The sequence below is a fragment of the Chaetodon trifascialis genome, chromosome 23 (assembly GCF_039877785.1).
Source record: "Chaetodon trifascialis isolate fChaTrf1 chromosome 23, fChaTrf1.hap1, whole genome shotgun sequence".
NCBI lineage: Eukaryota > Metazoa > Chordata > Actinopteri > Chaetodontiformes > Chaetodontidae > Chaetodon > Chaetodon trifascialis.
The window spans coordinates 8,973,993-8,986,340 of NC_092078.1; the positions used below are offsets into that span (position 1 = coordinate 8,973,993).

Here is a 12,348-nt window from a genome sequence, read left to right on the forward strand (position 1 = left end):
TGCTGTGTCATGCCAGCAGATTTATTTTCAGCTAATTTTCTGAAAGGCAGACTGGAACCTACCATCCTATACATGGGGCAGAGAGAAACAGGGAGTTGGGGAAAGTTGGGGAGGGGCTTACAGTCCGGCGGACCTCACAGCTGTTGGGACCAAAAGGAAGCAACTGATGAACCGCGTCACTCTCAGGACACACCCTGCTGATGATACAGTGTAGTACAGTGCGGTGCAGTGGGCAAGAGGTGGTAGAGAGACGGTGAGAGTTTGCATAACAGGCAGACAGCCTGTACAGAGGGAGGGATGGGAATGCTGAATCAGTAAAACTGCATGAAAGCCTGGGAGAGGGTGGAAGAGGGTACCAACAGGGGGAGAGGGAAGAGAAAGGTAACAGCTTGGATAAGATGCACAGTATGATGCTTCGTCATTCATCTCTTATTCGTGGTTGTGGAGCTGACAGTTCGCCCTGTTTTACCTCAAGCTCTCCTCAGTTAAGAGACTTTAAACGGTTTTAATCTCAGTGCAGCTTTAGCGTACAGTAATTTTTTAAGGTTTAAAGCCGGAACGGGCCCCTTTACAGTTTTCAGCAAGCCAGAAAAACGAGGTAAGGTTTCATAAACCGATATCTCTGCTTTGTGTTGCAGTGTTGTCAACAATGTAACCAGGGACATCAAGTCTGGGGGTAACGGATACCTCCAACTGAGTGAAACAACTGAATAAAAAGAGATACAAGTCGTGTACAAACTGATAAAATGCAACTCAATCTGGGCACGTACAGTATTTTTTGTTGCATATGCCTTCAAATTCTTGCACTTTGTTCCACTGTATCTCTATCTGCTTGCAGTCGGATGGAGGTAGACGAGGTGGTGTGTTTGCCAAGGTTGTCCCGGGTCGCCGTGTGCGGCGGTACCCACGGCAACGAGCTGTCTGGTGTGTACTTGGTGAGGGAGCTGCTGAAGGAGAAGAAAGTGATGGAGAAGAAGCAGGAGGATGAGGAGGAAAAGCCTGTGTCAGTGCTGATGGTGCTGGCGAACCCGTGGGCCATGCAGCAGTGCCGCAGATACATCAACACTGACCTGAACCGTTGCTTCACCCATGCCACCCTCAAGTAAGCCAGCAGTGAGAGGGCGATGGCACTGATGGTAACCGTTCTGACCATGATGAGTTGTAATCTGATTGTTTGTCTGTCTTCCAGTGGTCCCCTATCGGATATGGCCCCCTACGAGATGATCAGATCCCGAGAACTGAACGCCATGCTGGGCCCAAAAGGAAGTCCTGAGGCGGTGGATCTTGTCTGTGACCTCCACAACACCACAGCCAACATGGGCCTGTGCCTCATCGCGTACTCTGACAGCGACTGGATCTGCCTGCACATCTTCAGACACCTGCAGGCAAGCATAACCGCTTCCTACACACTCCAGTAAAATCAATTCACCCCTGCATGTGTGAGAAACTTTCCAGAATGGGCTACACTTAAATGAAAGAAAGAACTGAGAGTGGTAACGCTAGCAATCTAAAGTTAAGTCTGACATGTCACTTTCAGAGGAAGATGCCAGATATACCACTGAGGTACATCCATTTTGATGTCTCCAAAAAAGAATCATATTCCCTTGATTCAGTGGGAAAACATGGCTTTGGTATGTTTTGTATTTCTGATATAATCTTATCAAATGCACTTTAATACTGGAAAATGTTTAATATCTGTCTTCTAAACTCCATTTTCTGCAGCCATGGAGATTGGCCCCCAACCACACGGCGTGGTGAGGTCAAACATCTATACGGCAATGAAATCTGGCGTGCAGCACATGCTCGATTGGGTCCGTTTCTTCAACTCAGGTGCAATTAAGTACAGGTTACCTGCTGAGTATTTTTGTTTTGCCACACGACTCCAGAAATTCTTTTTGCATCTTTTAAGCTCTCCTTTGTTCTGCTTGTGTTTGCAGGTACTATTTTTGAAGGAGGATTTGTGGATGTGTTCACCATGGTTAAACACATCGACTACCCAAGAGACAGTGAGACTCACAACATCATGGCAGCCATTCACCCTCAGCTCCAGGTACAGTCTGAGGCACATTTGCTTGTTTGATTTAAAAGCAAGCTCAGTTATTTAAGTTTGAATAAACCAGGTAGAAGAACCAGGAAAGACAAGACCTAACTAAACAAGTTTAATTACATAATTAATGGACTTTATTATTCATTATTCAAAAAGTGATTGAGGCTCTGCTAACTTCATCGGCAGCACATCCCTATACCTGCTGTAGGAAGCCAAAATCATTCTGCAAGCGGGAAATCTCAATGATCATAACTACATACTATAAAAATGAGTCTCTTTGCACATGTTGTTTGCTGCCCAGCGGCTTTAAAACCTCATATATACTGTCTATGTGAAGAGTGCCTTGTAAATGTAGAATCTGACAGGTGTTGCTCATTAGTGATCAACCTAACTGGCTGCCCTCCACCACAGGACCGTGACTTCTGCCTGCTCCAACCCGGAGACCCTCTGTTCCAGACCTTCTCAGGTGAAACACTGAGGTACAAAGGCAAAGAACCTCTTTATCCTTTCTTCATCAATGAATGCGCTTATTACGAAAAGGGCATCGCCATCTCCCTGGCGAGAAAAAGGCGTGTGATGATTCCTGCAGTCCGGGTGCAGACAGAGCAGGAGCAGCAAGCTAACCAACAGGAATTTGCATCAGAGGAAGAGGAGTAAGGATGGACTTTAAAAAAACAAAACAAAACAAAACAAAAAAAACACCTGACATGATGAGACTGATGTGACCACGTAATAAATTTTACAAAAATGTTAACTTTTATTGAAACGACAGCGGCTGCTTGGAATACGCATGTGTACGCTCGCATACACTCGCACAATATTTAAGTGTACAATTATTAACTGTTTCAGCACATGACTGGAGAATGAACACACATTCATTGCAGATTCACAAAAGCACAGTCATACAGTGACATTAGCTGTTCTATTTACGCTACAGTGGATTCAGGGATCTTGAATTAAAAGACCAGTGTGTAGGATTTAGGATGATCTATTGGCAGAAATGGAATATAATATTTGTAAGTACGTTTTCATTAGTGTGTAATCACCTGAAAATAAGAAGTGTTAAAAATTATGTTGTCTTTTTGAGGCAAGTGGTATTCAGTTGCATGCAATACACAACCTCACCACTAGGTGTCCCACATAAAATCCCCACACACTGGCCCTTTAAAAGGCTGAATATACACTATACAAGCTGATTAATCACGACACCCATCACACACACAATGATTTTACAGACATCCTTTAGTTTTTTTTAATCATGTGACCGGTGGTAATTTATATGTTATTGGACACAAATAGCATGGGTTTCAGGGTAATAATGGTGTTTTTTCTTTTTCTAAATGCATTTATTCTGGGGACATTTACATCATCAAAAAATAGAAATTCACTACTGACCATTACAGCAATATACAGGATATGTTCAACAATAAGTGCAAAGGAACACTGTACCTTATCACAATATGGCCTTAAAATTACATTCATAATTCTTTACAGGGAAACACTGTTTCCCTTAAATCCTGTAGAATTGAAATGGTGATAACAAATAAATAAAAAATAAAGGAAGAAATATAAATTAAAAGAATGATAACGAACACATCTGAATTCACAAAAACAGTTTATATGAGCATGGAAGGAAAAAATGAAAGACGAAATGCTGAAAACAACTACAATGCTAAATATAAAAAAAAACTATAAAATTGGTCAAAATGTTAAAAACATGCTTGAAAACAGCAAAGAAAACATTGGGTCAACAAATTCTTAAGAAACACAGTCTGACCTTAATAATGGCCATGAACGATTAGATAAATAAATGTGACTTCAGTTTAAAAAAAAACAGAAAAGGTCGACAGAAATAAAGAAACCGAAACAGTCATTGTCTCTCGCGCCACATTCCCACACTACGTTTTGAAGCAGCAGAAGTAAACAACTGATTATACAACAGCGATGCTCTGTCAAAATAAATATCTGATGGTTACGTACGTGTTTTTTTGTTTTGCTTCAGTGCCACAGAAACATAATGTGTGCAGTACACCGTTACGTTACTGACAGGTGCTTACATGTGTGCAACAAAGGGGAAAAGTTACCACACCCATCTGAGACTGGGAGGGATCAGAGGTGCAAACAGACTTGAAAATGTCAACCAGAAGTCTTCAGAGAAATGTGTGTCCCAGGTCCATATCATATACTTAATGCTTCAATGACAATTCCTGTTATAACAATTTGGGTAATTTCCATTGGATTGACTGAAGGTGGATCTTCATCAGGGCAAAATGTTTAAAAATGTGATGTTCATATAGTTATGATTCCGTCATTATGATAACTTAATGGCATATATTGGGTAAAACGGGAATACAGACACATCCTTAATCAGTTGCCTTACTTTTCTCTTCCAAATAAGTTGGGCTAATACACTGTATATATATATTCAGAGTCTGGAATGAATCATAGTGTCATATGAAACTGGGACTGCTTTTCAGCTACTCTGAGCCGAGCATATGTTACACGACACACATCTCTCTGGTTGACCTTTTTCAAACCGATTCCGTAACCTCTCGAGAGATAAAAATCAAATCTTTTAATGCAGCAGATAGGGTCATTACTATAGAGCACATGCACTTTAATCCTTCAGAGGGCAAAACGTACAGATTAACCCACATCCCATTCCTCTGAGATCATTAGAAAATGCATCTTGGTGTCAGAGTCGGGTAAGAATTTACAACCCCGAGTCCATAGAAGTTGGGACTTTGTGTACAGCATAAATACAGAATTCAATCAATCACAAACAAACTGTGTTTTATGAAGTGTTCCTGAGCCCCTGTAGTAATATCCTTCATACAATCATGTGTTCACAAAGTGGTGAACCTCGCTCCACCCTTGCTTGTGAACAACATGATACTATCACCTGTTAGCAATCAACCTGTTTACCTGTGGAACGTTCCACACAGGTGCGCAAAAATCAATGAAGTTGATGAGGTCAAACATTAAATATATTATATTTGTACTGCTTTCAATTGAAAAAATGATTAGCAAATGATCACATTCTGTTTTATTGATGTTTTACACAGCGTCCCAACTTTTTTAGAATCAGGGTTGTGAACAGGACAGAGATCCAGAGCTGAACTTCTGTCTATGCCACCCGGTAGGCTGTCATGCGGTAGTAGTTCTGACTGTGGCTGCGTGCTGCCCAGACCAGCAGCGCGGCGGCCATCATGTGGAGAGGCGAGGAAATGAGGGCCAAGTAGAGGGACCAGCCCAGAGAGCCATCCACCTTATCAGGCAGCATTGACACCCTGTGGAGCAGGTCCATCCCAGCCAGGTAGCAGCACACTGTGGCTAAGGTGCACAGACCTGCAGGGCACACAATGAGGGGGCACAAGGCGACATCTTTAGATGACAATGTCCTGCACAGGTGTTGTGTTTATGTTATATTGTGTCTCTATGGTTAGTTGGTGCACTGCTTTAGTCTCAGTGTTAAGTTAGAGGTCATTCGTTGCTTGGTTAAAGGTAATTAATCCTACATCAACTGATTTTTTAGCTACAGCAGCAGCAGTTTTCAGATGTTATGTTATGGTGAACTGAGTCTCCAAGCTTCGCTCACCTTGGTACAGTTCTGGACTCCCGGGTGAGCTTCTCTAAAAATACAGAGGACATTTTTAAGAGACGCTCACAGAGACTTTATCTTCTGAGAACACTCAGCAGTCTCTGTGTCCATCAACTGATTTTAGAACTAGTGTAAAAAACTATTGTTGAGAGCATCTTAACTTTTCATCTTCCTGCCTGGTACGAGCGCCTGAACTCACCCAGGAATAAACATTCTGGGATTAGTGGATTCAAATATCTGAGGATGAGGAAGAAGGTGAGGAGCATCCTGGCAGATAGCTCTCATCCTCTCTTCAGCCAGTTCGAGCATCTGAACTCCAGAAGGCGCTATAGAGTCCCTCTGCCAAATAAAATGTCTTTCAGATGCCCTTCATCCCCAGTGCCGTCAATATTCCTAACTCTGCCACAGATATTGTTTCTCGTGTGTTATCTGACCTTGTCGATGGACCATAAAGACATAATCTATTCTGCTCAACCTGGTTAATTCATACGGTGAAACCTTGCAGCTACCGGCAAGCGGTTCTGTGCAGCTTCAAAGGTCTTACCGGCCAGCAGGTGAAGCACCCCTATGCCGAGGGTGGGGGTGAGGCTTCGGCAGAGGCAGGCACAGAACCCAGTCAGGCCTGCCAACACCACCAGACCCAGGGACACCAGTGGCAGCAGAAACTGGCACCTCCACAAGTCTGCACATACATGCACACACACACAGAAAGATGTCAGTGTGTTACTGAGGTCTTCACCCTCTCATGCATGACAGAAGGAGCTGCCCTGATTGGAGGCAGTGCATTATTCAGCATCACATATTGGTCATAATTAATGCACTATGTAGAGGAGGGGCTGAATCCGGTGCAGTTTTTCTTAAAGCTTCATGTGTCTTATAACTTTGAAATGAGAGTAAAAAGTTGTGATTGGACTCACAGGTGCGCAGCATGTCCTCTCCACTGTTGTGATTTCCTGGCTCTTTATACTTGGGAGTGAACTGCTGAGGTAGAGTGAAGCTTCGACACTCCAGCACCATCTTGGCATCTGAAAGGTTATTTACATAAAGGACCAGTATCAGTAAAAAAATAAAAAATAAAAAAATAAAAAATAAAAAAAAATATATATATATATATATATATATATATATATATATGTGTGTGTGTGTGTGTGTTTTTAGTTTCTTGCACATTTTTTTTTTTCTGGCTGATAGCTGCTTGCCATTATTATTGCTGCATTAAATCAAGAACTTAAGATGAACTGAAAATGTTTGTGTAGAAATGTGAATGATGTCAGATGATCCTCTGAGTTTTTCAAAGCTATTTTGTAGAAAAAAAATCAGATGCTTGACTCGGTGACTATGTAAATGGTAATACATGAGAGGCACAAAGAGCGCTCACAGGATCCATAATACAAAGGTGATAAATTCCCGCCATCCAGCTCCTACATGTCGGGGAAGGAGCCACGTGGGGCTGAGCTAGAGAGCAACTTTGAAATCTGAGACAGAAGCTAGAATAGATACATATTTATTGGCAGGCCATGGCTGGAAAATCACCTTTGATCCCACCAGGCATTAAAAACATCCCATTACAGCAAATTTCCTCACACTGCACACAGCTGTACAAGTAATACAACATGCACACAATGCACAACATACAGTCAAAGCAGTAGAGCACAGGTCAGTGTAATCTGTCCATGAGATTTATTGCACTAGAAAGATCCTTCTAGATCTTGTTGGTGCCAGCTCAGACTCAGTATGGAGGAGGTGTTTACTTCACCAGTGATGGACAAAGCTTTCCTGCGTACAACTAAAGACTCATGTACCTGCAGAGGTGACATTATACAGTGTCTTTGGGCAGATTTGGTCTATAAACACACATACCTGGCTCTTTGTACCAGTGAGCGCTAGCAGGAACGAGCACGCACCGCCACCAGAGGCCCACAGTCCCGTTGAGGCGGAACAGGGTGTCGCTGTAGGTCTTCTCGTCAAACTCTCCGTCCATGAACTCCTCGTACAGGGAGCGCAGCTCGGACACGTTGGCCTCGCCGCGCACGACGGGGCTGCTGTACTGGTACCAGTGCTGCGTCCCGATGGCCACCGACAGATACACGGTGGCCAGTATGCTCAGCACGCAGGCGATGACCAGAGCTGTGGCGTAGCGGTTGTCAACCATTGTTCACCGAGGCGGAGACACGTCAAAGGGGATTAAAGTTGATGCCTGTGGTCGAGTCGTCGCGCATCAATTTGGTCAACCCGCGATGCTTGCTGTCAGACGCTCTCATCCAAGTCACGCCGGCATCGTCGAGTCTGCAACATAAACTGTGCAACAGCCAACGACAGCCTTTTCTTTTAATGATTGATACTCATCCCCGGTGCTGTCCTAACAGTCAGCGTCAGCAGCCCTGCAGGCCGGCTTGGATGCGCCATCTGTTCCCTTGTCCCACTTCCACAGATGGTGGGTGGCCCGACGCTGCAGCAGATCCCACACAGCCAGTCCGAAACACCAGCCTCTAGTCCGCTCCAACAAAGTAATGCAGGCCTGTGTTATGAGATACGGCGTGCTCCAAGCAGCACCACCCTGCCGAATGCAAATTGCATGGGTCTGTTTTGGGCAGCAAGGTGACGCCGGGTGCACCCAGGATGATGGCAGTTGTAAACAAACTAATCCATGCGCCTTCCTCTTCCGGTTCCGCCGATCAGCAGATATAAAAATAACCTTTTCAGAGCCGGGGCGCGTTTTCCATCCAGAGAGCAGAGGAACTGAAGGCAGTTTTTGGAGGCAGATGAGCATCACAACAGTAAAATCCTCATAAAAAGTGTTGAAAGAAATAATTGAAAGTTAAGTTGTAGTAAAGCGGTTATTCTGAAAAGTTGGCATGTGACTACCAAAGTATCACTTAGTAGTAGTCACCCCCCCCCCCAACACACACACAATAGCCTTAAAATGTTCAGTTTCATCATATGAAGCAAATCACTTCATGATTAGAATTATTGCAATTCATTTTCTGTCAATCACTAAATCAACTGCTTCAGCTGTAGCTCACCGAATGCATTATTTTTAGAGCTGATTGTAAACTTTTATGCTGTTTGCACTAATTAAAGGCATTTGGAAATAAATACACTGTTATTTCATTATTCATTCCAGACCTTGGTCAAATCACATGTGATCTAATGTTTTATTTGGATTGATCGTGTTTTATTTATATTTGACATAAATATCATTTCCCAAACCTTTCCTAAAACCTTCTTTATATTTTATTTATTTTGTCGAGTTCAGTCAAATAAAATATATTGAATCCAAAACTCCTAGAATAAGCCAGTAAGGCTCACAAACTTTAGATAGATACTGCTGTATATCATACATTACAGAGTCAGATCTTGTCTGCTTGTGCTGTGCTATACTATACTTCAGCAAACAGGCTCACTTTACACCAGCACTGCAACACAATTCTATGACCTTTGACCTAGTGTTTGGAATCTCTCTGGGATATTGATTCCTTTTTCCCCCTAGCAAACTTTGCAGTTGAAAAAAACTTGTGTGTGTGTGTTTGAGTGTGTGTGTGTGTGTGTGTGTGTGTGTGTGTGTGTGTGTGTGTGTGTGTTTGCATGCGTGTGTGTGTGTGTGTGTGTGTGTGTGTGTGTGTGTCTGTGTGTGTGTGTGTGTGTGTGTGTGTGTGTGTGTGTGTGTGTGTGTGTGTGTGTGTGTGTGTGTGTGTGTGTGTGTTTTGGTTTTCTTGAGGCTGTTCATGTTTATAGTATAGTTCAGCTACTGTTTCTTGGGTGGGTGTAGCTGCTGTTTAGAAATAAGATAGGATCGACTTTATTGATCCCCAGAGGGGAAATGTAGGTTTTACAATAAGAGTCAGGACTGTAAGGACGAAAGATGTAGGCCACCATAATTCTAGCCCATATTTGTTCTGTTACTAAAAGCTTTTATGAATATCATGATTTTACCCTCTATAATTGGCAGTAAAGATAAAAACGTGTGTCTCTTTAGGACGTGGGTTAACCCTAACCCTTGCTCGCAATCTATCAAAAAGCAAATGTGTCACATAATTGGTTTTTTATTTTGGGAATTTTGTGTTGGTCATCTGCACCTACAGTGTATTTCCTGAATTTGAGTAAATGGTTTCTATGAGGCTCTATAGTAAAAACTTTTCTTGATCCAATGCAATAAGAGAAATTAATGTAGTCTTTTAACAAATGTTCAAGCTCAAAAATCACATTCACATTTCATGAAAATAAAGTGCATTGATACATTTTCCATTTACCCATCAAAATTGCAAACCACCACACAAGACAGAGACATTTTTCAAAGATTTTGTATTCTGATCATTAATCTTTCAGACAGAAATTGTACAAACTAAAAGAAATCTCAGAGAATACATCTGTGTATGATACATAAATACATATAAATACGAAAACTAACAGTACATTGTTTTGACATACATATGTATACAGTGAAGCAAGATGCATTTGTACATTAATAATGACATTATTTTCTGACTACAGCATATTATTTTAGGGTGATTTTTTTTTCCATTCTCACACAGAAATATGTTCAATTCGACACACATACCTAATCCACTGTCATTAAAGTGTCCAATAAGTGAAAAGTTAAATTTTAGCTGGAGTCGTAGAACACTTGAGACAATCATAAATCTTGGATTTTTACCAACAACAAAGTCCTGTTTCACACCAGCGATTGCAGTCATGATCTGATCGCAGTTCAAATGGAAATCAGCAATGATGTTATTGCTGGTTTGACAGTAGCCATGACAACAGTATCAGGAAGGATGCAGTGACAAGACTGATCTTCTGGCTTACTCCACTTGAAGCTGTTAACGGGGAGAAAAAGAAACAAAACATTAGTGGAAAAAAACTACTTGTGCAATTTTTGAAATTTTTGATCATGTAGAATATTGCTTACTGATGCCATCCACACTGATGGAGCTGCCTTCAATGTCAAAGCCGGTGACGTTTTGGGATGCATTGGTCAAAACACTCACAATCTGAGTGTTATTAGGAACATATGTGCTTTCAAAGCTAATGTCCATTTCGTTGATGACCGATCCTTTTCTGCAGAAGGAGCAACAAAACATATTGTTTGAAATATCAGATTTAAGCCACTATTCTTAAATTGTAACAAGATAAGTCTTTAATTTACCTGAATGACACCACATACAAGAATGTAAAGGAAGTGAATTCTCTTCGGAACAAAGGTTCAAGCTGCAGAAACACAAAACAAATTGCATTTAAACACTTTTTTCTTGTTGTTTTGGCTTAGTATGCTGTGTGTCCATGAGATTAGTTGCACAGTGAGCAGAAAGTATAGTTTTTTGACATATTCCATCAAATTGTTTGTCATCAATTCATTCTGGAAATTTTGAATAAGCAACCTTTTATATATGTACAGTAATATGTAAACAGTCTAGTATGCATTAACAAGTGTTTCACAATTTTCCTGTTCGTATTTTTCTTGTGTTTTCTGCAATTTCTGTAGTGAAAACAATTTGAGGTAACCATTTTGTTTCCCAGGACTGTTAATCATTTTCTAAAATGGCCATTTGTTACTCCTTTGTTCCCCATACTCTTGCTTCCTTCCCATCATTTAAGTAGCAGCATGAACTGGTGTCTTATTGGTGCTAATTCATTCAACACATTTAGACTGCTGCCTTATAAAATGTGAACCATAAGATTTCAATACTTTGTGGAGGGTCTTGAGGGCTCTTATAAAATGACTTTGTACTGGCAGATTTTAGACTGACTTACCTGAGTTTCTATCATTGAAGCTCGATCTTTAAAAGCTGAAGATGAGGGATCCAACAAGTCACTAACAAATGTGCTTAGGAGAGATCTGAAAGTCACCCTCATTATTATGAGCACAACATTTACAGGTGCAGCAGTTGGAAGATTGGAAGTTGCAGGTGGAGCAGGTGCAGGTGTTGTTACTGTTGTTGTTGTTGTTGTTGTTGATGTTGCGTCAGGTATTATTTCCACAGCTGTTGTAACTATAGTTGTACCAGCAGGTGTTCTTGCTGCTGTTGTTGTTACTCCTGTGACAGCAGGTGCTGTTGCCACAGTTGTTGTTGTTGTTGTAGCAGATATTGTTGTCACAGCAGGTGTTGTTGATGAAGCTGTTGTTGGTGCCACATACGTTGTTGCAACAGTTGCTGAAGTAGCTGGCTTTATAGTAGCTGCAGTTGTTGAAGCAGGTGTTGTTGGTAACATGGTTGCTGTTATGGCAGGTGTTGTAGTTTCAGTCACCGAAGGTGTTGTTATTGCCACTGTTGTTTTCACAGCAGCTGTTGTTGATGGAAGTGCTGTTGGTGCCACAGTTGTGGATACAGAAGGTGTCATCATGTCAGCAGTTGTCATCACTGATGGTTTTGTTGATGTTGACAAAGGTGTTGACGCTGCCATAGTTGTTGTGGATACAGGTGTCATGACAACAGTTGTTTCTGTCGCAGGCTTTGCAGTTTCTGCAGTGGTTTTTACTGGAGTTGTTGAAGCAGGTGTTGTTCGTACCATGGTTGTTGTTATGACAGCTGTTGTAGTTTCAGTCATGGAACTTGTTGTTGTTGGCACTGTTGTTTTCACAGCAGTTGGCATTGAAGCACGTGTTGTTGGTGGCAGAATTGTTGTCGAACCAGCTGTCATTGCAACAGATGTTGTTGCAGAAGGCACCGTCATTTCAGCAGTTGTCATCACTGAGGATTTT

The 12,348-nt window shown here is 41.8% G+C and overlaps 2 protein-coding genes across 3 annotated transcripts; one reads left to right on the forward strand and one right to left on the reverse strand.

Moving 5' to 3' along the window:
• Window positions 1–48: 48 nt before the first annotated feature.
• LOC139351282 (N-acyl-aromatic-L-amino acid amidohydrolase (carboxylate-forming) B-like) lies at window positions 49–3,914 on the forward strand. Of its 2 annotated transcripts, none has more exons than XM_070993092.1 (7): window positions 49–598; window positions 839–1,102; window positions 1,190–1,385; window positions 1,538–1,631; window positions 1,723–1,830; window positions 1,938–2,050; window positions 2,459–3,914. In XM_070993092.1, the coding sequence occupies exons 2-7, from the start codon at window positions 843–845 to the stop codon at window positions 2,702–2,704; spliced, it is 1,017 nt and encodes a 338-aa protein (XP_070849193.1). In that variant the 5' UTR covers window positions 49–598; window positions 839–842; the 3' UTR covers window positions 2,705–3,914. The 2 variants fall into 2 exon arrangements, with proteins under 2 accessions (XP_070849193.1, XP_070849194.1); XM_070993093.1 differs by having other exon boundaries at window positions 262–598; window positions 1,190–1,379; window positions 1,532–1,631.
• Window positions 2,781–8,389, reverse strand: LOC139351283 (claudin domain-containing protein 1-like). The gene is made up of 4 exons (XM_070993095.1): window positions 7,509–8,389; window positions 6,566–6,673; window positions 6,193–6,330; window positions 2,781–5,395 (listed from the first exon to the last, which is right to left on the reverse strand). Exons 1-4 carry the CDS (start codon window positions 7,798–7,800, stop codon window positions 5,175–5,177), a joined length of 759 nt encoding a protein of 252 aa, XP_070849196.1. The 5' UTR covers window positions 7,801–8,389; the 3' UTR covers window positions 2,781–5,174.
• Window positions 8,390–12,348: the final 3,959 nt, after the last annotated feature.

What these genes read in the sequence shown, in the direction of transcription:
- LOC139351282 (XM_070993092.1), top strand. Translation starts at nt 843, where the DNA reads ATGGAGGTAGACGAGGTGGTGTGTTTGCCAAGGTTGTCCCGGGTCGCC. An exon ending in TTCACCCATGCCACCCTCAA is followed by an intron (nt 1,103 to 1,189) that starts GTAAGCCAGCAG and finishes TCTGTCTTCCAG; the next exon opens with TGGTCCCCTATCGGATATGG. An exon ending in ACATCTTCAGACACCTGCAG is followed by an intron (nt 1,386 to 1,537) that starts GCAAGCATAACC and finishes TGTCACTTTCAG; the next exon opens with AGGAAGATGCCAGATATACC.
- LOC139351283 (XM_070993095.1), bottom strand. Translation starts at nt 7,800, where the DNA reads ATGGTTGACAACCGCTACGCCACAGCTCTGGTCATCGCCTGCGTGCTG. An exon ending in TCACTGGTACAAAGAGCCAG is followed by an intron (nt 6,674 to 7,508) that starts GTATGTGTGTTT and finishes ATAACCTTTCAG; the next exon opens with ATGCCAAGATGGTGCTGGAG. An exon ending in AGAGGACATGCTGCGCACCT is followed by an intron (nt 6,331 to 6,565) that starts GTGAGTCCAATC and finishes ATGTATGTGCAG; the next exon opens with ACTTGTGGAGGTGCCAGTTT.